At 40.8% G+C, this 23283-nt stretch overlaps 2 protein-coding genes across 18 annotated transcripts in view; one reads left to right on the top strand and one right to left on the bottom strand.

The window, feature by feature from the left end:
* The first annotated feature begins 49 nt into the window (after nt 1-49).
* On the top strand, nt 50-17192 carry kiaa1328 (KIAA1328 ortholog). 2 transcript variants are annotated; one of them, XM_079680154.1, is made up of 12 exons: nt 72-196; nt 787-816; nt 920-1179; nt 1341-1441; nt 2395-2510; nt 7424-7548; nt 8861-9198; nt 10621-10839; nt 11035-11130; nt 12394-12485; nt 12690-12792; nt 16808-17192. In XM_079680154.1, the coding sequence occupies exons 1-12, from the start codon at nt 142-144 to the stop codon at nt 17034-17036; spliced, it is 1764 nt and encodes a 587-aa protein (XP_079536280.1). In that variant the 5' UTR covers nt 72-141; the 3' UTR covers nt 17037-17192. The 2 variants fall into 2 exon arrangements, with proteins under 2 accessions (XP_079536281.1, XP_079536280.1); XM_079680155.1 differs by lacking the exon at nt 787-816 and having other exon boundaries at nt 50-196.
* A 3282-nt stretch (nt 17193-20474) lies between these two features.
* celf4 (CUGBP, Elav-like family member 4) overlaps nt 20475-23283 on the bottom strand; it is an 81238-nt gene continuing 78429 nt past the window's right edge. For all 16 annotated transcript variants that reach the window (XM_079680156.1, XM_079680168.1, XM_079680164.1 and 13 more), the window contains one exon: nt 20475-22296. The gene's annotated coding sequence lies outside the window, so the exon portion shown is untranslated. The remainder of the gene's footprint in view (nt 22297-23283) is intronic.

Here is a 23283-nt window from a genome sequence, read left to right as displayed (position 1 = left end):
CCATACTGACACATGTTTAAGCCAATAGAAACCGGCCTTTGTTACAGGTTAGCCAATGGACTGTTGAGTTGAAGGTGAAAGGCGGGGATAGGATTCCTTAGCAACGCTTGGCTCCCTGGGAGTGGTGGCGGTTGTTTCAACATGGCGGCGGCGGCAACAAAAACAGCAAATTCGGGGATATTTTGGATCGATGGCGGTATGCTAACTTTTACTAAACTATGCTAGCTTGCTTGTACATTGACCATTCAAAATATATGTTTGTAAAAGGTGTCTATAAAAGTTTCGTAGATGTTACTTTTGTGTCAATGCTAGAAGTTGTTATTCCTGAGGAAGTGAGAGAGCTAGCGTTACGTTTACTAAATGAGCTAACAGTTAATGCTACATATGGTACATTACATGTTTAACTATTTATCTTAGGTCATGTTAACATTGTCTTTTTTATATGAAACGCTTTGATAATAGTATGAACTGTTCAGCGTCATGTTGGCAGACGTGGGGAAAGTACTCACATCTTGTACTTGAGTAAAAGTAGAACTACCACAAAATACTACAGAATTAGCATCGAAATAATTAATAATAATAAGTAATTATTAGGCAGATTGGCCCATTCTAGAATAATGTAGAATAATGTATTCATGGCATAAAGTACACCATATACCTCTGAATTGTAGTAGAGTAGAAGTAGCAAACATTTGAAATACTCAAGTAAAGTTCATGAGTAAATCTACTTAGCTACTTTACACCACTGTAAATGAAGTATTCTTTTTGCCTTGTGCACTGTTTCAGATGATGAACAGCCGCTGGTGTTTGTTCCTGGTGAGTCTTAATGACATTGTATGGATACTTTCTGAACACAGTATGAAATACTAAGTATCTATTAAACAAATGGCTCTTCATTTGTATCCCCCCACACTCTCAGGATTGGAAGGAGAAAGGAAGACTCAGACCCCTTTCAGTTTTGGATCAGGCAGCACCAGTACATCCAGTATGAGAGGTACCAAGATGCGAGCCCGGCGTAGCTCTGACTGCAGGAATGGCAACACACTAAAGAAAGGAGGCAGGAATCAAGGCCACTTACAAAATGAGCCCTCTGGTGTTTATACCAAGGAAAAAGTGCCAGACCATCACAGTGAGCACGCCCTGTTTCCATCCTCTGGTATTTTTCTCACCTCAACACAGGTAAATTAGGTTATTTTTCTGTTCTCTCCATGTATGTAAGATAGTTGTATATGGAAGAGGGTTTATGGATAACCTGACTATCGTTTTTTATCGATGCTGCTGACAGGATTACATCCTTAGTTTCTGTAAATATATTTTATGTTTTATCTTAATTTGCACAGGTATCTTCTGAGACCAGCAGAAGTAAAAGCCAGGTCTGTTTGAAGGACCTCTGTCCTGAAGATAAGCGCCGGATTGCAAATCTCATTGAAGAACTAGCCAGGTATTACGCAGGATATGAAAACTGTAAATGTGGGTCGTTAAAATGTTCATATGAATGTATGATTTGGGGTATTGTTGTGAAGTTAAACTAAAACAAAAATAAGCAGGGGGCCATTTTGTTGTAAACTGAAACTCAATAAAAACAATATTTTCAAAAAATGCAAAACTAAACTGCAACAAATACAAAAACCTTAAACCTTGGTTTTGTAGTTTATCCCTAGTACATCATTTCGTTCAAAAAAAATGAATGGATTTCTTTCAATTTGGAAGCACAGAACTGCAGAAATTGATTATTCCAGGAGATGGCGCTATGCAGTAATTATTTTCACAATATAATCCCTAATGTTTTTTGCAGACAGTTTAGTCTTGCTGAGTTATTAAATATGAAGAACATCATTTGAATCTTGTAGCACATCAATTGCCATTTAACCAAGGTTTTCAGATAAGGTCTTAAGGCGACCAACTGTCATCAGATTTAAATAGCAAGTGGCAAATGTTATTCTGAGTATGGTATTATCAAAGCGGAAGATGATTCCTAAAGGAAAATATTTAAACTTTATAGCCTTGGACTAAATTATGATGATTTTTTTTTTTTTACTGGTTTTGCTGTTGCAATATGATTTGGGTGATATAATATTCAATCTCAACATATCTCAAAAATGATAATTCAATATATTGAAGGATATTACCCAATTTTTTTCCTCAAATTTGTTTAGTACAAATTTTAGGCCCAATAAATCACTGCATCACAAAATCATAATCAAAATGTATTGACATTATTCTTAATAAATATTGCACCTCTTGTGGTTTTAAAATGATACTATTCAAAACTTTTGTAAGAAGTGATACCTGTTTGAATTGTTTAATTTTGAAATCCTTTTTCATCCTTTGTCACATTTGGACCTAATGTTGTAGAGCACCTGTGCTCTAACTCAGTTGTTTCCTGTTCTCCAGAGTGAGTGAGGAGAAGGAAGAGTCAGTGCAGCGCCTGAAACACGAACAGGGAAACTTTGAGGGCAAAATCCAGAAGCTGGAGCAACAGAACGTGATCATAGTAGAGGAGAGGGAGAGTATCCTTTTCAAAAACACTGAAGGAAGTAAACAACAGTAAGATAGATTCTCTCGCCCACCATTTTGTGCAGTGGTGGGTGAGGTGATTTGTTTTGTTTGTCAAAATAGTTTTTGTAATCAACCCGTAGGACTGCCGTCGCAAATACCCACCTGAATGTGCTTGACCCACAGTGGTTGAGATTCTCTGTGTTTTGGTAGTAATTTTGAGTAATCATAAAATAATATGGCTTTAATGGTGCTTCATGGTTTGTTGAAGTGTGTGTAGTTTAGTGTTGTGTCACTTCCACTGCAGCTTCTGCGAAATGTGTTGCTCTATAATGAGCAAACCAGAGGTCCCTTAACGTTTCCAGGGCACAATAGTTTCATACATTTTGTAACATTAACCAATACATTTTTTAGAAAGTATGGTATCTCATTTCCATTCTTCCACTGCCTGTTTTAACCTAAAATATACAACGAACCAGTAAAATCCTACGCTGTAGTCTTGAAAACGTGTTAACAGTTGTTCTTGGTTCACAGTTGCATAAAGGTCCTGAATGAAGTGCTTGATGACATTGCTTGATGTGCTTTCCATCAGTTAGTCTGCAGGGGGCAGTGTTGTCTTAGGTACGGCTAAGTACAGTTTCTGGCCAAGACCCCCTTCAATTTGATACAAAAGACAGAGAAAGAGCAGATTCTTTTGAATGATTTGATGCCTGCTGCACATGTATTTTGCAAGTGTAGCTTATGCGCTCTTGTGTACAGAATCAATTTCAAGCTTGGAGCCATGGCGCCAACCATCTAAATCATCTTATCATTCAAAGATGAATGTTGATATTTACTGAGAAGACTACAGTGTGTGCTTTCGCCACCATGTGTCTTTGTTACACTCCCTGAATGTTGAACATTAACAGAGGAATATCACTCAGAATCCCGTCCTCCTTACAAAATGAGATCAGTTGGGTCGCCTGCTGATTCTTGATTGTCTAGCATGGGGTAAGTGCTAGAGTTACCGCCATAGTTTGCTGTTTATTGCACACCACATCCCATTTACTGTCTCAAAACAATTCCGCCCAGGTCAAAGCCAGAGCATGGCCAGCAGACGATTTAGGTTAAAACCGCTACACAATTTCAGGGAGTAATTGACCCCGCTGGTAAATTGCACGATTGGCAACGGCGGCGGGGAAAATTAGAAAAAGCACAACTCAATTAAAGGCACTTTGGCTCGGAGACTTGGCATTTACACCAAACTTCTAAACTTCATTAAAAAGGTATTTGAGGGGAAAAAAAGCGTTCAGATCCATGCACCTCAGGGGGGGGATAACGTAGTCTTTCAAAGTGCATGCAGGAGTCAGGAAGGCTCTTCTCAGGCAGAAGGTTCCGGCACTTCTCCGAAAGGTTAAGGAGACACCAAAGGCAAACACACTGAATGAGAGTCTTGTCAAGTCTAATTCCATTACGCCTCAGCTTATCTTATCTATCCACGATTCAGGGTTGTCGGGGGGGTATAAAGGATGCAGGGCTATACCTTAGCCCCAAGCCACCTCGGATGAGGTACCCTTGATATTAAGGGTGTTCAGCTGACATTTGAAAGTGACTGGCACACAGCACTGAATTTGCGTTTCAGATAGGAGGATAGGACTTCAAGGCATGTTGGCATGGGCTAAAGTCGAGGTGGCATTACAAACACGGCGCACCGCGCTACTCGCTGTATCCAGAATAAAGCACAGCAGGTGCTAGCGCTAATGCCATTTATTGAGTTCAAACAATTGGAGGGAATCCTGAGGCCATGGAGAGAGGGGAATAACTGCCCTGTTTGAATATGTCATTGAAAATGCTACATGTTGTGATAGAGGACTGCCAGAGATAAAATCCATTTAAACCTGACATTAACTATGTGGAAATCTGGTTGTATCCAACGTGCATCAGAGGTTTTTTAGCACTTAGTTTTCTGTTGGCAGATTTAAGATCCTAATATTCTTTAATGACAGCTCTGTAGGCACTGTCATGATCTGTCCTTAGTGTTGTTTATCTTGCTTTCTTCTTTAGAAAAGAGTGAGGTGGGTTATATGATGTGATATGCAAGGTGCACTCTATTTATTAGATGTGTTAAAAACTAATGAATGTTTTCTCCCCTTATTTTGACAGTCTAGAGAAAGGAAAAAAACTGTTGGAGAGAGAGGTTTGACATGCACGGAGATGCCAAGGCTGAATTCAAAACTCAATTCTGGTCTGTTGCTTCCCTAGAGCTTTATCTTTTGGCTACTATCAACAAGAAATATAGTAAATACAGTGATTCTGACTGGTTGAAAGAAGAACCTTTTTTTGAGCCCTTCATTCTGCTTAGCTTAATTGCAGGGGAGTCTGTAAACAAGAACACCCTCTCATTTGAGGCTTAAGCTAAGCCTTGTAAACAAATGTTATTCTTTCAACTTCATTTTTGTTTTACATTTAAGTAATGGCGGACAACATTTGAAATGAATAATGCATTGAGAAGAGTCAGATTGGCTTAAGTTTTCAGATTGGCTCAAGTTTTCTCTGCACACTTTTATATATGTTTAGCTTTGCAAACCTAGTCTGTGCCTTCAAAGTTAGTTCTTCACATTAGTTGTGATCATGGCAAAAAAGATGGCCAAGAATAGTTATTGTGTGACTGTTTCTGCCCGTTTGCACTTCACATTTTAAGGCATTTTCAAAAAGAATGGTAACCTGACGTTATTTATTGGTGTATTGTGTGACTTGCACTCTTATCTCCCCCAGATTCAGTTGTATTGAAGCAGTTATGTTAACTGTCTTCTTCCATTAATTCCCCGTCATTGCTTCCTTACACACACATTCATACACATCATCTGCCCCCGTTCTCTCACATCCTTGCTCAGGCTCAATCTGTTTGGCACAGTGTGCTAAAGCAGGCTTTAAAATATGCCCCCCTCCTGTGCAAATTTGTTCCACCTTGAAGTGGATTTCATTATTTCATTTGAGCCTCTGCCTGACAGGGAAGTGAATCATTTTGACAGGCCCCGTCTGAAGCCTCTTCAGCCCAAGCCCTTGATTCTGAGTATTTTTGGAGCAGGGGGGAGGAGTAAGTCATTGTCGTCGCGTTGCAGCTGTGATGTAAACCGGGGGCTTGCCGAGTGCTTGGCCCCCATTGGCTGACGTCCAAGGCTGTGGAGGAAGCATGTTTAGTGTAGCGACGAACGGAGAGGTGGAATCTTATCAGCGTTGCTCCACTCGGTTCAGATTACCCTGCGCTTGGTGTCCAGTGACTGCATCAGCCCGTCTACACATTAACACACCTTACCTTCATTTAAAGTAATGCCAGATAGCCTTAACAGATAGCCTTTGTGTGTATTGTGTAGTCCCCCCACTAAACCCATATTTGTATTCAAGTGTGATATATTCGTGTCTATTGGTAAACATTTGTTTTAGTCATGAGAAATCATGCGGAAATAGTATTTTTATGCGAATCGGATGAAATATGAGCAGCAGGCTTTTTCAACACACAACTCTCTATCTTGGACTGAGGGGGAGCTGTATACGCATATTCAGTATCTCCCCTTCAAGACCCTTATTCATGCTGCATAAATAGAGCAACCAGCACAGGTTTACATGATGTGATGTCCTTGTGATGTCCTCAAGCTTTCCATATAAAACTACTTCCATGGACATTATCAGTGCAGCGGTGGAGGAGCCTTACTTAGACGGAGGGTTCAATCAAAGTGTTTCCTCACATTTCCCGAATGTTTATGGAAGCTGCTGCATTGCATTTGTCTGGTGTCTGCTTCTCGATTCAAAGCCGTCCCCGCTCTCCTCGCTTTCCCTCTGTTTCATTTCCACAGCCTGATTGAAGTCTCCTAACAACCAAAGTGTTTTCTTATGGAGTGTTCCGCCAACTATTCTTCAATAACACTCTACTTTGAACTTTGATTTTCTCTTAAAATGGGGATTTTTTTTTGCTCAAACGGATGCGGAAAAACTCATCAGCTCAGGGAGCAGGGCCACCATCATAAAAAGATATGGCCTGGAGGGAACACACTTTAAGGTCAGCTTGGGCGGGAGTGTGTGTTCCTCTTGCTTTATTGAAGTGTGCGAGCTGTTTACAGTGCAGGTGGGGAATTTGTGCTCTCATGTCTCTCTGTGTTGTGTGGGTGTGTGTACTAGGGGGTGAGAGTCAGATTGAGGTTGATTATTGAATGTGTGTAGTCTCTCCATTCTTGTGCTCATTATCTTTGTATGTGCTGCTGTAGTGTGCTGCTGCCACTGTCATTAGTGGGCTCCTGAGGCGCAGCAGTAGTTCCGCTCCAGATTAGTTTTCTGGTGTGTGCCAGCTCTCTGTCTGGCAGATAGCCTGGCACGGCACTGCCCAACTCGGCTCAACACAGCTTGGCCCGACCCAGATGGTGAAAGCTCTGTGCCACAACAACAACTTTGATTTGTCTGGCCTCTTCTCCCTCTCTGTTTTCAACTTCTCTCGGTTCTGCCTACTTCTCTGGTCCAATATGTAATTGATTGGAGAAACAAGGCTTTAATTCAGATCGTCAATCTAAATCCAGTATCTATCTTTTTAGCTTTAAAGTGGCATAGTGGAACACTTTCCTTAGCAAAATGGCTGTTGTGTACAGAATTCGATCCACTGTGAGAAGACGTGTAGGCACGACATAGTTTAGTTACATTTGAGTAATTTCAAAGAGTTTACCCAATAAGATATTCAAAAGCAAAGGGTGCTTAGATTATATTGTCCCTGTCCAGCATTTTCCTTTGCCCTAAAACTTCTATCTTTTTAATTAAAACAAGTTTTGTGAAAATATTTATTTTGCACAGTCTGCTTTTTTCTCAGCCAAATCCAGGGGTATGTTTTAATATTTAATACTAAAAGTTGTGTTGTGATGTGTTCAGTGTACTTGCTGTTGGTTCCTTAACTGTGGTCCTCCAGGCCTGCAGCAGCAGTACAGAGAGTGCCAGGAGCTGCTGGGGCTCTACCAACAATACCTCTCTCAGCAACAGGCCAAACTGAACCAGTCCATCGCCCAGCTCAGCCAGGAGCCAGCGCATAGCAAGGTGAGGTACGGGGCAGAGGGGGGGTGTGGAAAGCCCTATAATAAGGGTTTTAGTAGTGCAACATGCGATATAATGTGATGGGCCTGCTCCTGAGTGAGCCATTTTGATAAAACTCATGTTCCCCATACGGTAGGCATTCCAACATTTACAAAAGAAACATCCAGTGGAAAAGTAAAAAGCTAACATTAGGCTATGGTTGCATGGCTTCACGTCACCACTGATATGCTGAAGGCTAACTGGTGTTCAGTCTTATACAGTCACTTGTTAGCAACAGCCTTTTTTATCGAACAAAGGAGATTCAGACATTCACCAGTTGAGTATTTACTAACATATTTCATGTCGTAGAACAAAACATACAAATCTATTCATCCTGTATTAACCACAGATCTTATTTCAGACATCTAACAACAAACACATTTAAAAACAGTTGACTTAGGGACAAGGGAAATGGTCAAATGCAAACTCCTTCCCATGTTTTGGGACTCATTCATGCACCTCTCTTTAATGCATATGAAAGCACCGCCGAAGTCCACTACAGTGGTCTGGTATCACTACAACACAGTGAAAAGTCTCAAGGTGACACTTCAGAACGAAGACGCCTCTCTGGCTTCGGCCCCTGTAAGAATAGATGACTTGGCCCCACTCATTGTCCCGAGGTGGGCTCTGAATAATGTGTGTTTGCCTGCTCTCTGACCCTCAGCAAATTAGTCACACTCTCTTCCTCAGTCCACTGTAAGATGGGCTATCCTCCTTATGTTTATCTCATAATGTTGCTGACCTTGGCTTACCTGCCAGTAATGCTCAGTTGGAAATGGTCCTCTTAATCTTGTGGCCACTGTCCAGTTTACAGTGTTGAAAGGTGATTTGCATTTTTGCAGCTATAAACCAAGCCCTATTCTTACACCACGTCTATAAAGTAGTGAAAGCAGCACATTCTCAGGGAAGCATAATAAATCTCAGAGAAGCCTAATAACACAATCACTGTATTGTAAAATGGAAAAAAGTAGAATTTTAAGACAAAAAATTGCTTCAGGTCACAAAAAAATGACATAAAGTCAAATTGATATGCAAGGTCTCATGGAACATTTCTCCCAAACACACGGGGGAAGCTTTTACTGCACGTTGAAACACGAGTTAATTAGGTGGGTTAGTGACTCCTTATTCAGTATTGGTGAATTTTGGTGTGTAGCCCAGGTCTACATTAGGATTTTATGAAGCAGCAACGTTTTTGGCGGTTATACTCCCATAAATATTTCAGAGGCTTCCTAAATTGGCCAAAATGCATTCATTGTCCTCTTTGTTCTCTGTCCAGGTGCTGAGCAGTGAGGAAGCCGCCAACAGAACATCTACCAGCAGAGCTAATGGCTCCTTCTTTGATGGCTCATATCTCGGCCTCCCTGCTACTCGAGTGCACAGGGGTGGTGGGAGTGGTGGAGGAAGAACAGCAACACACTCTCAGAGCAACAATGCAGGCTCTGTTTCCTGTGCAGGTGAGTTCAGTCCCACTGACGGGCCCATCCAACAGCTCAGGACTCAGAAGAGCAGGGAGTCCGAGGGCCAGCACAGATGTGGGCCCTGCCGAGGTCAAGACAGTGGCGCTCGCTTAGAGAATGGCCACCATGACACTTCTAACCAGCATGAGTGCGAAAGGTACAGTTTATATCGTTTTTCATATCATATTATACAGGATTCCTACGGTCATTCAAAACCTGGAAAAGTCATGGAAATTCAAAATGCTAATTCCAAACAATATTTTTCCCAAAGTTTTTGAAAAGTCATGGAAATGTAACTAAAGTTGCATCAAACAGAATTAATATTTGATCTAATCACCGAAATAGTAATACTGTAATGATAATAAATACTGTATCGTATAGTAATGAAACGTAAAATTGAATTTAACTGACGAGGTATTTTGCTGGTGAGAGACTTTAGTTGCTTTAGCGTGTAGAAGCTAGTAAGCCTACTATTTGATTTGTTTTAGATAAATAGGCACAACATGTTTCATATGCAGACCTTATTTTCCTGTTCCATGTTCAAATAAACCATTTTCAGTGAAAAAGAGTAATTTGTTTTGGTCATGGAAAATTAGGTAAAGGTCCTGGAGAAGTCATGGAGAAGTCATGGAGAATCATTGGTTAAAAAGTGTATGAACCCTGACTATAGTATTAGTTTTATTATAATTGAATTGTGCATTTATCAAGACACAAACAAGAAATCAGGATATAAAACAATTATAATAATATATGTTACCCACACAATGACCGTTAATACATCCATTTCTAACCCTGTGTAACCTTACCTTCTTGAAGAGAGCTTTGTTAACTCGCCTCCACAGTAAAACAAGATTAGACAAAAAACAAAAGAAGTCTTGATGAATTAAATCAAATTGTTTAACTTGTTTCTTGTTTAACTTCTACAAAACGATATCAAAACATATGTTTCTGAACTCTTACACATCTCGAGAAGTATAATAAAAGTCATGGTTACATAAGGTTAGTTATCTATACATACAGTATCATCATATTGTCAATTACCTGTTTAATGTGAGGGACTGCGGATGGAAATGAGCTCCAAGCTAAAATCCGGCATATTTACACTGGTGTTCATTAAAGGTGGGGTAAGTAATTAACTTCAGAAACCCTTTTGTTATATTCCATGGAATGCTCAAACATCCCGATAGCAATGAATATCTGAAGTGCTTTGACAATAAATACATAAAAAAATGTCACCTGTGGAAGCCGTGGCGCTGTAAAAAGCACGACCAATCATCTGAGCCGGCCCGGCTAAAATAACTGGATGGCCTAACTGCCTGTCAGCCTTCCATCTGTGCACAAACTTATCTCGTGCCCTCATTGGTCATGTGCACATTCGTGTGTGTTAGAGGAGGGGCTCTGTAAGGAAGTCTGAAGGAAGGGGCAGATTTTTTCCGGTTGCGTGCTTTCAAATTCTAGCGCACTCGAGCTGGTTTCTCCATCCTTACCTACCCTACCTTTAAAGTACATTGTCCCTGCTAAATAAATGATGAAATGAAATTGGGTATTCTTTTAAGCTAAATAAATATGCATTATACAGGCTCCACAGTGGGATGGCCATTGGCTCAGAGGCTAAAGAAGCCCTGACCAGGCCTCGGCTGGGTCACGAGGACTGGGAGGAGAAGAGGCACCAGCTGCTGCTGCAGAAGATGCAGCTGGAGACGGAAAGAGAGAGGCTGCACGCACGGCTGGCCGAGCAAGAGGAGAGGCTCAACGTGCAGAACCAGCAGCTTCAACAGTCGCGCCTCGATTACAGCAAGTGGGTGACAGGAGCCGAAGAGAAATGAACTGTATGCTATTTGGAATCATTGCTAGCTAGTGTTTTGAGGAATACGTTGATGTTTACATCGAGTCGTTAATCATAAAAGTTCTTGTTTATGTGTCCTTGTACTTCGGTATCTGTCATTGCAGACTGGCAAAACTTGAGTCCATTTTCTTTCTCTATTCTTTTTAGATTCCAACAAGCTACTCAATCTGATCTCAGCAGCTCCAACACTAGAAATAGAGACCCACAGCCTGAGGGTCCCCCCCACCAACATTTACCCTCCAGGTAAACTAAGAAAAAACTGGAAACGCATAAACTCAAACTCAAACTATATCACTGAGAAACTAGCAAACTTTCTTTGACGCACAGATGCAGACCGTACACATATAATTACATTTACATTACATTACATGTCACTAGTTAGACGCTTTTATCCAAAGTGACTCACATACACTACATATAATACACACATATACTGTTTACCAGGGTTGGGAGGGTCACTTTGTAAATGTAATCAGTTACTGATTACTGAATACCTGGCTCTGAAAGTAATCCGAATACAGTTACAGTTACGTGTCTTAAAAAACGTAATCAGATTAATTTTAGATTACTTTTGGATTACTTTCTTTTTCCATCACAGATGGGTATGTTTTGGTGAACAGGAGACACAAAATTGCAAAAGGAAACTGAACGTGTTTTTACTGTTTTAATGGCTTATCGAGAGCACAACTGAAACATAACATCTGAAACGATGTAACAACATAATAAACCTTTTGGGGATGCAGCTTGGGATGTGAGGAGTGAGGGACACGGCTCAGAACGGGCGTGTTGTCTTCTGTCCTGCCAGTGTTGGCAGGACCTCTTTCACTTCATAAAATCTCTGCAGGACCAGGAGGCAGCGGGAGGGTTAACTCAGCCTCTGAGAAGACAAGCGCGCAGTGCCTTTCAAGCACCGCCTTTCAAGCACCGCCTTTCAAGCACCGCCTTTTACTGTGTTTACCTTCAGAATCATCAGAAAGGCTAAAGAGTGGTGCGGCTGATGTGTTTGAACTTTTAACCACACACACACACACACACACACACACACACACACACACACACACACACATACACACATACACACATACACACACACACACACGCACACACACGATTTAAACGCAGACTTCTGTTCCTCCATGTTTCGTTGTTATTGTTTCTCTGAGCGGACCCGCACATTTTTTTCAAACGCTCCCTTTTTTGGTCCATCTGCGGCGGTAATAGGTTTTGTGCGCTGTGATGATTCGGCTGTACCTTTAGTAATGAATATTAAATGTTGTGAGGAAATCTTACCACCAATAATTACAATAAGTAATCCAAAATGTATTCACTACAGGTTTACGAAAGTAACTGTAATCAGATTACTCGTTTTTCAAATGTAACGCCAGCTGAATACAGTTACTTGATTTTTGTATTCTGATTACGTAACGCCGTTACATGTATTCCGTTACAACCCAACCCTGCTGTTTACATACACTAACTCTGACTTAAACTGTGTATGGTCCACAGTGTGTGTGAAGATGCAGAGGGACATCCTGCAGCGCAGAGCTCACATGCAAAACACTTGAAAACTCTACCCACTCATCTGGACAATGGCAATGGTGAGCTTGCATGTTCAATAATTAGAATGATGTCTCATCAATGGCAACATCTTGGCTCATCAAACATATCCTACAAGATCCTGTCAAGAGTTTCTTCGGACAGTGTTTACTTTTCATATGCTTGTACAACTTTGATAAAGAACTGTATATAATCATGGTCATTTTGCTTCTCATATAACACTCCTATCTTGTGTATCTTTACAGAGGCCTTAGAGCAGTCCAGAAAGGACATGGCTACATCTCCGGCCCCTGCAAACCTGAATAGACCCACCTCATCGTCTGTGATCCGAAAGTCCTCTGAGTCCAGGTAACACAACTTTAATAGTTTCTAGCTAAGTGAAATATTGGTTATAATGCTGGGAGTATTAGCTAACGTAGAAGAACAACCTCACTGGTCAACGGAAGTGGCAGACAGAAGTAGGTTTCTCATTCAACAACAATAAAAAACAGCACATTTAAGAACTTGAAGGATCCAGGAAGCACTCTTTGTTCTGCGATAGGTTGATATTCTTAGTGGAGCTTTCCTCAGGACTAATAAGGGTTTCTCTGCTATAGTAAAGTCTGAGTGAGCGTCTCTGTGGGTAGACTACTTCTGTCATGTAGGGACGTTTGTAAGATTATTGGCCTGCTGTCAGTCTGCAGTGTTTTACCTGTTCCCTCTCACCTGCTAAGGCATTTCCCCCTTGTGAATACATATTAACAATAATGAAAAGCATGAAAGCAGTAGAAATAAAACATTTAGATTATCGAGGCTTTTCCTGGTCTTGCTGCAGTGTGGGAGGCTAAATGATGTCTCTTCTTAGCCCAGCTAACTTTTCGAGCCGTGAGAGGCTAAATGAAGCTTTTTACTTGGCTAGCTAGCGCTGTGGCCAGCCTGTCAGGAGACATGCTGCGTTCCATTAGTCGGCTTAGCAGGGACCCTGCAGCAGGTGTAATTGAACAGACTTCTGGATGCACACACTGCCCTCCCTTCTCTCGCTGCCACAGTAATGAGACAGAGTAAGCAAGAGTGAGGGAGGGATGTTAAAAGTGTTTTTGAGGGAGAGTGAGGGCATCGGATAAAGTGAGAAATAGGAAGAGGAAAGTTGGAGCAGGGACAGATGGATAGCAACAGTGAGAAAGATGTAGAGTAGTTTCGAGGACAGGGATGAATCACTGAGTGCGATCATCAGTTTTTTCGAAAAGGACATTTGCTTTTTCTTCCAGCCCTTACACAGGATGGTAATTAACCTGACGGTCTAACCGGGTGTGTATGTGTGCAGAAAGCAATTTGTTACAGTGGTGCTTCAGACCTGTATTTTATAAAAATGTTATTCCTAGCTGATGCAATTTGTTCTTGTATAACGTCACCTTTCCTTTTTGTAAACGCAGCTGTAGTAGGAGATACAGTAACTGTGGGACTGCTTCTCTACCTCATTTCCCTAAAGGACATTTCTTTAAAACAGCTCAAAGTTTCCAACTTCAGATAAGTTACTCTTAAACAAAGCAGTGCGTGGTCCGAGTTGGATTGTGAGCTCCAGCAGATGCCCATTAATTCCAGCAGGGGACCCGGGAATCAGATCTTATTACCATCCATTTACACCTCCAAAGCCTATTAAAATGGGTCGGGCTGTTCCTCGCTACACACACTGTTTTTTCTACAACCAGTAATGAGGAAGTCTGCCTCTCGGATGCCTTTTGTGGATTTCTTGCAATCAGTTTTCTTTCATGTGCATATTTTAAAATAGTTGTAATCCTTTGGTAATCCAGTGATTTGGATTAGACGCCTCTTTTTCTTAAACTACAATCATTGTTTGGAAAAAGGAGCTTAATCTGTATATAATGATAATAAACTGCTCCTTGTATGTATTAAAGAAAAACACTGCTGTGGTAGGAGAGTAAACAAGATGAAATGAGTAACCTACAGTAAGATTTGGGAGTTTACCTGCACCCCCCCCTCCTTTGCTTGGCAACAGCATGCCCCTGGTGACCATCTAATCTTAACCAATTCAATCTCGATGTGCAAATTGCAAAAACGAAGCTGGGGTTAACATTAAGTGACCTTCTTAATCCTTTCATGAATCCTGCGCTAGTTAGTAATGAGACGGTTCCAGCGCACCCCGCCCATCTCATCTCCATCCCTCCCGCCATCGCCCGCCTGCTATTGATTGGTTGAGAAATTGACATGCGGGATATACGCAGTGGGCCATTATAGGTTTTTTATCTTACTGTTTGGACTGCAAATGAAAAGGGGCGCCGGGGCGAGACGGCTATCTTTAATGAAAGAGGGGAGCCAAATAAGCAGTGAAAGTTACGAGTGGAGCGAAGGAGGTATCTGGCCTTAAAGAGCTAGGAAAGAGACAAACAGTATTGCTGCGCTGGGAGCATGAAGCCCAAACGTTTTTATTACACTAAGAAAGCTTTTACAAGACCTTTGTGATTTTTACATTCAGTCTCATAGAAATCTGTTTGTCATTGAAGCGTCTGTATCAGTGTAGGATCTATAAAATGCTTTCTGCAGATATATGATTCCGCCTTAGTCTCTAATACTGACAGGCACAGAGGACTGATGTATTAATAATACCTAAATGTTGGCAGAGCGTCAAAATAAGTTGTTCTTCCTTTCCTTTGTTAAAAGGACAGTCCCTGCTTCTCTATGCATTGTGTGTGTGTGCATGTGGCAGTAAAATAGATCAGCCCGGACCCCTTGGGGGGGGGGGGTGGTATTAATATCGAGCAGTAATTCTAAACTTTACCTCAAACAAACTGGAGCTAGAACTGAAGTTCTTTGTTGTGCTGTGTACCCCGCTGAAAATCCATCGGCGTTCTCTCCAGCCCTTGTGCAATCTCTATGCCACCTCCCCCCCCCTCCTCCTCCTCACCCGACCCACAGCAACCCCCCCCTTCCCCCATTGCTGCCCAAACTGTACCCCCTACCCCCCGCACTCCCCTTGTTATAGATTGTGACCGCCGGTAAGTGATGCATTATTCATTACCGACATGTCGTTTGTTGATGGATGGCTGTTTGAGAGCCCTGTCCGTTAAATAAATCAACAAATAAAAATGCAAATTCTCACATTTCGAGAGACGGAACCCAGCCAAAGTCCCTCCCCCACATTCCCTTTCTGCCTTCCTCTCGCTTCCAGTCTCTGTATTACGGACACACACGCACACACACACGCGCTCATCCCCTCTCATGCTTTCTCTCTCTCCCTTCTTCTTTTGCTGATGACAGGCAGGAGACCAAATGAGGAAGACAGATTTACTTACTCAAGCTTCAGTCTCTTTTTTCATCAGTTATCATCTTTCAGACGACTTACCCCTCATTCACTCTCTCGCGCTCAAACATGTGCATACATCACCACATCTTCCTATAGGGAAATATGGCTATCAAACCTGTAAAGCTACTGATGTTCTCTGCCTCAAGTTGGTGTGGAAAAAGAAACCCCGACATATCAAGGTCTATAGTTACGTGTGTAGGAACACAAATGCAGCCTGATTGGATGATCCAGCGGTGTCTGTCTGCTGCCCCCCCCCCCACATGCATATCAACAAGTCCACCAAAGATCGGTCTTACCTGGGAGAGCTGTGTGCGGAGCGGCTCGATGCAAATCGATGCAGCTTTAAACGAGCAGAGAATTATGTTAGCAACACCAGTGGAGCGTGCCTTAAAGAATTCATGTTTTGTATCTGGAATGGCGTTGTTCGACTGTGTATACACTGAATAATTTATCAAGCCAGCCAGACTGAGGGATTGAATCTCTATTAGCTTAATCTCCCCCGTTTTGGTTTATTTATTTTGCCGCACATTCCCTCATTTCTATTCCAGGGGAGAAAGGGGGCCGGGGTTGTCTCCCTCTTTTTCCCTCCCGTACACCTGCAAGAATATATGTGTTTTTCTGTCGGGACGCCCCAGTGGTTTTGACTTGTTAGCGTTGCTTGTTAGGGTTCAGTAGACACTCCAGCAAGAAAGATTTTGTTAACACGTCCAAGAGAGATTTGCTTTCATATTGTCTGTGTTAACAAGTGAAAGGTGAATGACAAATATTTACGTACAAGCGCCGTGCTCCAAGTAGACTTTGGCCTTGTCTGCTGACGGTCCCCCGGCCTGCTCCCTCTGTGTTTAACATTGAGGGCACGTTCTGAAACTGCCGGTCTTTGTGTGCATTTCTCTGCTACAATGGAACAGCGCAAGGATACTCATTTACAACATCGCCTACAGGGCTCTGCTGGGTTCTGTATTATAAATGTAGCCTGTGCCGATTCAACCTTTGAAACAAGAGGAGGTCACATGTGGAAAAGAGAAGCCGAAACAACAAAAATATTTTTTATTTTTCTTCTAGGTTGGACTTTCCTGCGGTTGAGTTATTGGATGTCTTTAGTCCTGTCTCTGCACCTGAGCTCAGAAAGCAGTCCATCCGAAGACCCAATATATCGCAGCGTAGGCCGGGCCTCACTACCCCAAAACCCCCGGGCAGAACCCTGCTCACCCCCGCCCGGTCTTATCCTCAGAATACCCAGCAGGATCTGGAGGAAAGTCAAATACTGGAGGATATTTTCTTTATTTGCTGACAAAGAAAAAAAAGGATCCAGTCACATGTATGGTCTTTTTTTTATTAATACATTTAATTTTCAATTGACATTCTAAATCAGAATGATCATGATGTTATAAAGTGTACCCTTGTAGTACGGTGGTTTTAATACAAATAAACAAATATTTATACAGAACTGGTCATGCTTTTCTTTTGTAATTGATGTTGCCACAGCTAACAAAAACACGCTGAGTTATGCTGATTATCTCTTAGGCCAAGTTTAATACTAACTTAATTCATGATAAGCAATCTCACATCGAGACTCTGTTTGATGATTATGACTAAAATGAATGAACCTGAAGCATAAAAACCTCACATATACTACATGTGAGTATATGTACACATATTACTAGAAATCTTTTCATCTGTTTTTAAGACAACAGAATATCTGGGACGTTTGTGCAGGTGGTTGCGTATTGAAATCAGAAATGATGACACAACACAGGACACTTTTATTCTAGACTGTGCTTTATTATTGGGCTAAGCTGAGACGCATCATTCATTTAAAATTACAAAAAAAGAGTTCAGGGGACCAGAGAATGGTGCAGTCTGGAGAGACAGGGGCGGGAGCCTAAAGCGCACTGCCCAATCAGAAGCTTAGCTCATCAGGAACCCGGCAAAGCGTAATATGCAACATTCATTTCCCCTCCCTCTGTGTGTGCTGACATTGGGAAATAGATTTCCAGAATACTTTGAAAACCATATGAAGGAAAATGTGATTCTAGCAATACTACTGCGCTTTAGAAATAAAACCACTGATAACAGCACTGAGAAAGAATGATAGTAACTCAATGGTTTCTGATGAGATAGTGCAGTTTTCATTGAATTTTACTCTTGTTAGAACACATCAGTTGAACAAGATCAGAGCTCTGTCAAACAATGCAAAGCAAGAGGAGAAAGGGGAGCAGGGGAATCAAAACAAATCAAAAATGTTTCTTTTGTTTCAGGCAGTTAATCAGAGATGAGGCTTCATCAGACTTCAGCTCCTTTATACTGTATATTAGCAGCAACTCATAGTGACCTCAAGGCATATGTTCTTGTGATTACACGTCTGATTGGACAGTTGTATTATGTAAAGTTTACCTAGGTTTCAGAATGGAAGCTAATGCTCATTTGTTAACAATCTTTTAACAAAGCTAAATTTTTTAGGAACAGAACAATATGAATTAATAATTACAAATATACATAAGGCTTTAGTATAGTACTGCATTGTTTTGAATAGGTAATCGGCAACAGGAAAATGTAAAACCAGTCTTTGAAGTTGTTAAATACGGAGGTTGCTTGAAGTGTTAATATGCAAGGTAGTGATACAAAGCAACAGATCAGTGGCAATAAGAGAGCTCAGATCTTGAATCAAACAGCACAAATAAATACATAAATAAATACATCAACTCAAAATAAATAAATAAATAAATAAAGGATTACAAATCTGTCTTTGACATCAATTGGTCAATAGGAGCGTGTTTCCCCCTTCATGAAGGCATGGTCCTGCAGACAGGAGCGATGATCATCGGTGGACCACAGCAGTGGCCCATGCATGTCATATAAAAACTATTTGGTCACGTACCAACTCATAGAAAAATAATGCCATGAAAGCATGCATATTATCTTGGACATGACTTATAAATAAATATCTAAACAAATAGATAAATGAATAGAACCCATCAAAGTATTTTTTATTTTATAAAATAGGTCAATGTGTCTAAGCTCTAACTGAGGTCAATGCTCTCCCTGACTGTATTCTGGATAAATTTCCTTGGTCAGGTCCTACAGCTTGTACCGTATCCTAGCGACTATTTTTTTTTTGTACCTGGTTTTATTGAGCATTATCATGTTTTCATTCATATATTTTTTTAAGTATTTAAAGTACTTTATCCAGTCCTTGTAGATAGAAGTAAAAGTCCTATAAAATATGCAAACCTATGTACAGAGGAAAACAGAGCAAAAAAGGAAACAATTTACAGTATATTCATCGGTTTATGTATATATTTATATATATATATTTATATTCAAACTTCTGCTCTGTTTCTTGTTGTTTTTGAACCACAATACTTTGTTTTTTCTTTTCTCATGTAAACTTGCAGCTTTAAGTCGGAGCAAATGAAGAAGAGGTGATTGGCTTTCTAGTTCCCGCGGTCGATCTGCTTCTCCTCCCTCACTTCCCTCAACATGAAAACATGGGCTAGGTGAAAGACATGAGTGATTGCTCAAACAAACCATTCAAAAGCACAGACCGTGTCCACACCTTTTTTCAATTTCCTCAGAGCGGCGAGGGCCAGTCAAAGAGGGCACAGTGTGGCGATCAGGGACACCAGACACATGACATTTAGCTCCGGATGTTACTGTTAGCTCAAAGGCAGCCGGACGTTTTGTACTAACCAACGGCGGCTACTGTCGGGGTGAAAATGATCACGATGGTCATCTGGTTTCACACTGTACGCCACAGTGGGGGCCTTGTTATGTGGCATATACAAACAGTGGCATCCTGGGATGTAGAGTGGCGTCTTTTAGCCCCACTGGATTTGGAAGGTAAATGTTAAATTATTCAATCTGCTAAAAAGGTTACACACAGACACCAGGGAAAGGGCATAATGAGCAATTTATAGGAAAAACTAGTAATAGCACCCAACAGGAAGCATTGTCTTCCAAAGTGTCATATAGCCTTATAAATATTCAGATATATAAATATTCATTGAGTAATCTCCACCAGCTGAATATGTGTTGAATGCGGGGACCAATAAATCCAAGTCCGTTGACCTTTTGCAGGTGTATGGTAAGTGTTCATACCATTTTTGTAGACTTTTATGAGAAACTGTATGCTAAAGCAATATGAAACCAGCCTCAGTGGCACAGCAGTTCTAATGGGAAAATGGCTTTTCACTCTTATTGCTTCATTTTACAGTTTCATTATACTTTTATGTTTTATATTTGAGTGTATGAGGATAAGGCAATATAACATCTTCTAAAGGATATGCTTCATGTCAAGTATTACCAGCAGATCCACACATTAACTGCTGGATGTGAAAGTAGATCAAACCCTCTCTTATTCTGCTCAATGGGATGCCCGCGCTCTAATTAGAGCATATTCATCAATATGACATCACTTTCATAACCATTCAAACCTAATGTCGGGTCCGATGAGCTCAATCACTTCTCATATCAAGACACGTCATGTCAGTCGCAACCCTGACATTTACCCTAGACTCCAACCAGTGGAAAGTACACAGCTTTGATAGTTAGCACCTGTGCTAACAGGTTACCTAATGCCCGCTTTTATTTGAAGGGTAATCGCATGATTATTTCTAAATGCTTTTTTTTAGAGACACTGATGGCCAACAGCTGTAACATTGGACATGCACTGAAGCTCTCTACGCGGCTGACAAATGATATGGATCTGGCTGTAGTTTTGACATCATAATAGCGCGTTGGCTGCTTGCAGTGGTATGTGTTGAGCAATTTTTTTTTTTCTTTCGTTGTTTTCTGAGAGCACAGTGCTTGATGGCAGATTCTGCAGGTGACAAGGCACACCTTGACATGGTGACAGCCCATACGCTACATGCACTTTACTGAATGCAAAAGAGAGCAAGGGTTGTGAGACGTATTCATTTTGGTTCAAGTTTCAAAGAGAAGTTTGTGTGTGTGTGTGTGTGTGTGTGTGTGTGTGTTTGTGTGTAAGCTCAAAAGATATGTTTGGAATAGAGTCGAAGATAATTGTCCTTTTCCTCTAAAATCATTTAGCCTGATTCTCTTAAAGCCTGCTACTGAGATGTGGCTTTTTGCATTTTCAGATAATATTTACACCATGTGTGCATCCTCACACATGTATCTTTTAGCAATATATCGTGTGTCAGCATATAGTTAATCAGAGATAGGAATGCCTGCAGTTTTGGGAGCTGCCAGATTTGCGATTCTTCCCAAGCAGAGCAATGTTTCAAACTCCAGCTAAAATCTACAAAAAATTACAGCTCAACATAGTCAGTAGCCGTTCTATATACAGACACACATATATAAAATATGTGCATATAAATACATATATTTGTTTGTGATTAATATCTATTTATCCATATATACTGTATATATGAATACATTTGCTTGAATGCTTGTTATACATATATATGTACTGCAAATATAAACAAGTTCATATATTTCAAACGTTTCTGATGTTATTCTATCTATGAGGTTAGGATGTCAAGTTAAAAAAGATAAGGCTGTGATACGGAGCAGCCCCTCCCATGCACTCGCCATCCCTCCCAAGACAAAATGAGAAGAGAAAAAAATAAACATTTTGAGTAATTGTAAACTAGCGAAGTGAGAGACCCCATCTGGTCATCTGAAATAGTTTTGCCTGTATTCAAAAAAGCATATCAGCAATATATATGTATATATACATGTGTTGTATATATTCGAAATGTACACTTCTTTTAAGTGCAACTCCCCAACCAGTATACACTGACTGAAGGAGATGCAATGGTCCGAGTATATTAGAGCTACAAGTCCTCAGCAATAAAAACGTTTGGTCTTTTGGTCCCTAAAACAACTAAGGAATGACAGGTAAGACTCCCTGGAGACCGTTGCTATGGCTCTCCTTGGCAACGGTATCCCCTGGAAACGGACAGGCACTCCGAGCTAAAGATGGCCATCCCAAATCGAAGCCAATTTGTGTCCTGAAAATATCACATTCCCTACTTAAGTTCTCTCGCCGAGAATTTCTTGTCCCTTCGCGTTTCAAGTCTTATAAATTGGTCTTCAAAAGTCAATTGCCCCAAACTCAAACCATCTTACGGAAAGATCTCCTACGGCAATCTTCTACTCAGTTTTTAAAAAGTTTTTGTTCTTGTTGGACTTTTGACATCCGTATTCCCTTTAAGAGTTCAGTAGGGTTGGTCATTGTAAGTAGGTTTGATCGAGTTACTCTTACTGTTTTTGTTCTCCTCATTGTTCAAGTAAAAGTTTTTTTGTGGTCCAGAAAAAAGGTAGCTGTCATTCAAGCAGGGTTTTGTGGGGGGAAGAGGTGTGTATATGTGTGCAGAAGAAAAAAGGTCCTGGGGCTAACCAGGCTGGTACAAATTCTCTCTGAGTTCCAAAGTTTTAGTACATCCAAAAGGAGGCGTCCTTGACTCGGTCATCGTTTCTCTCTCTCTCTCCTCTGTTTTTCTGAAGCAGCCTCAGTGGTCCGGATGTCGAGTTTGCACTCAGTGGCGGGTAGCAAGAAGTCAACATATGATTCAGCTCAACAAAACCTGAAAACACAGAAGAAATACAAATCTATTGAGTCAAGTTGCAAGTAGGAAAAGCTAACAAACACTGTGTTGTTCCATGCACATTAAAAGATAGTAAAAGTATTAGACTTGCTACTGACGAGGCAATAGGGATTCTCAATGGCAATCAATCAATTGGTTGGTCCACCATTTTGGTCCAGAGCGAAACATGTCAACTATTGGATCACCAACAGATGGTTTGGACATTTAAGATACCCAGAGGAGGAATCCTACCAACATTGGGAATCCCATGAGTTTTCCTTTGACGCCACTATAAGGTTGACATTTCTAGATTTTAGGAAAACATCTCAACAGTTATGGACAGATGGCAATTTGGTACATAGGCTACAAAGGATTGATGGTCCCCACAGGATGAATCCTATAGATTTGGTTGTCCAAGTGTTCATAGTGAAGACTTGTTGTCTAGTGCCACCATCACGTTTGTCTTTTGTTGTGAATTGTTAAGTGTTTCGACAACTAATGAATGGAAGTGCAATAACAAATGATTAATGTCCAATACTTCCTTTTGTAACTTAATACCTCTAAAACTAATTACAATCCTATTAGCCTCAGCTGTACTTTTTTTTTTTTTTTACTGTTTGTTAATTTACTCAGACCTCTGTTTTCTGTATTCAAAGAGACAGCTTGTCTTTGTGGGCCTAAATAAACTTTAATCACATAAGAGACCCACATCCTACATTACATTAGAAAAAGTTAATGGGGAAAACATTTGACATTGTTGCACGTTTTGCTGTTTATTCCTGACAGTATGCCCTCTTTATATTTATACGGGCTGTAACAACATGCAGATGGAGCAGCAGAATATGAATTTACAATTTACACATTTCTCCCTAAATCATCCTCTCCAGCACTAAGACTCTAAGAAGTTCTGGTATGGATAAACAAAGATAATTTGGCAATGTTGAAAACAAATCATTGCTCACCCTGCAGTGAATTCATTTAGTTCCC

This window comes from Notothenia rossii (assembly GCF_949606895.1).
Source record: "Notothenia rossii genome assembly, chromosome: 5".
NCBI classification, from domain to species: domain Eukaryota; kingdom Metazoa; phylum Chordata; class Actinopteri; order Perciformes; family Nototheniidae; genus Notothenia; species Notothenia rossii.
The sequence above is the reverse complement of the archived record's forward strand: the minus strand, read 5'-3'. Positions and strand labels throughout refer to the sequence as shown.

Coding starts and splice junctions, on each gene's coding strand:
- kiaa1328 (XM_079680154.1), top strand. CDS start 142: ATGGCGGCGGCGGCAACAAAAACAGCAAATTCGGGGATATTTTGGATC. Junction 197..786: donor GATATTTTGGATCGATGGCG/GTATGCTAACTT, acceptor GCACTGTTTCAG/ATGATGAACAGCCGCTGGTG. Junction 10,840..11,034: donor TCGCGCCTCGATTACAGCAA/GTGGGTGACAGG, acceptor TATTCTTTTTAG/ATTCCAACAAGCTACTCAAT.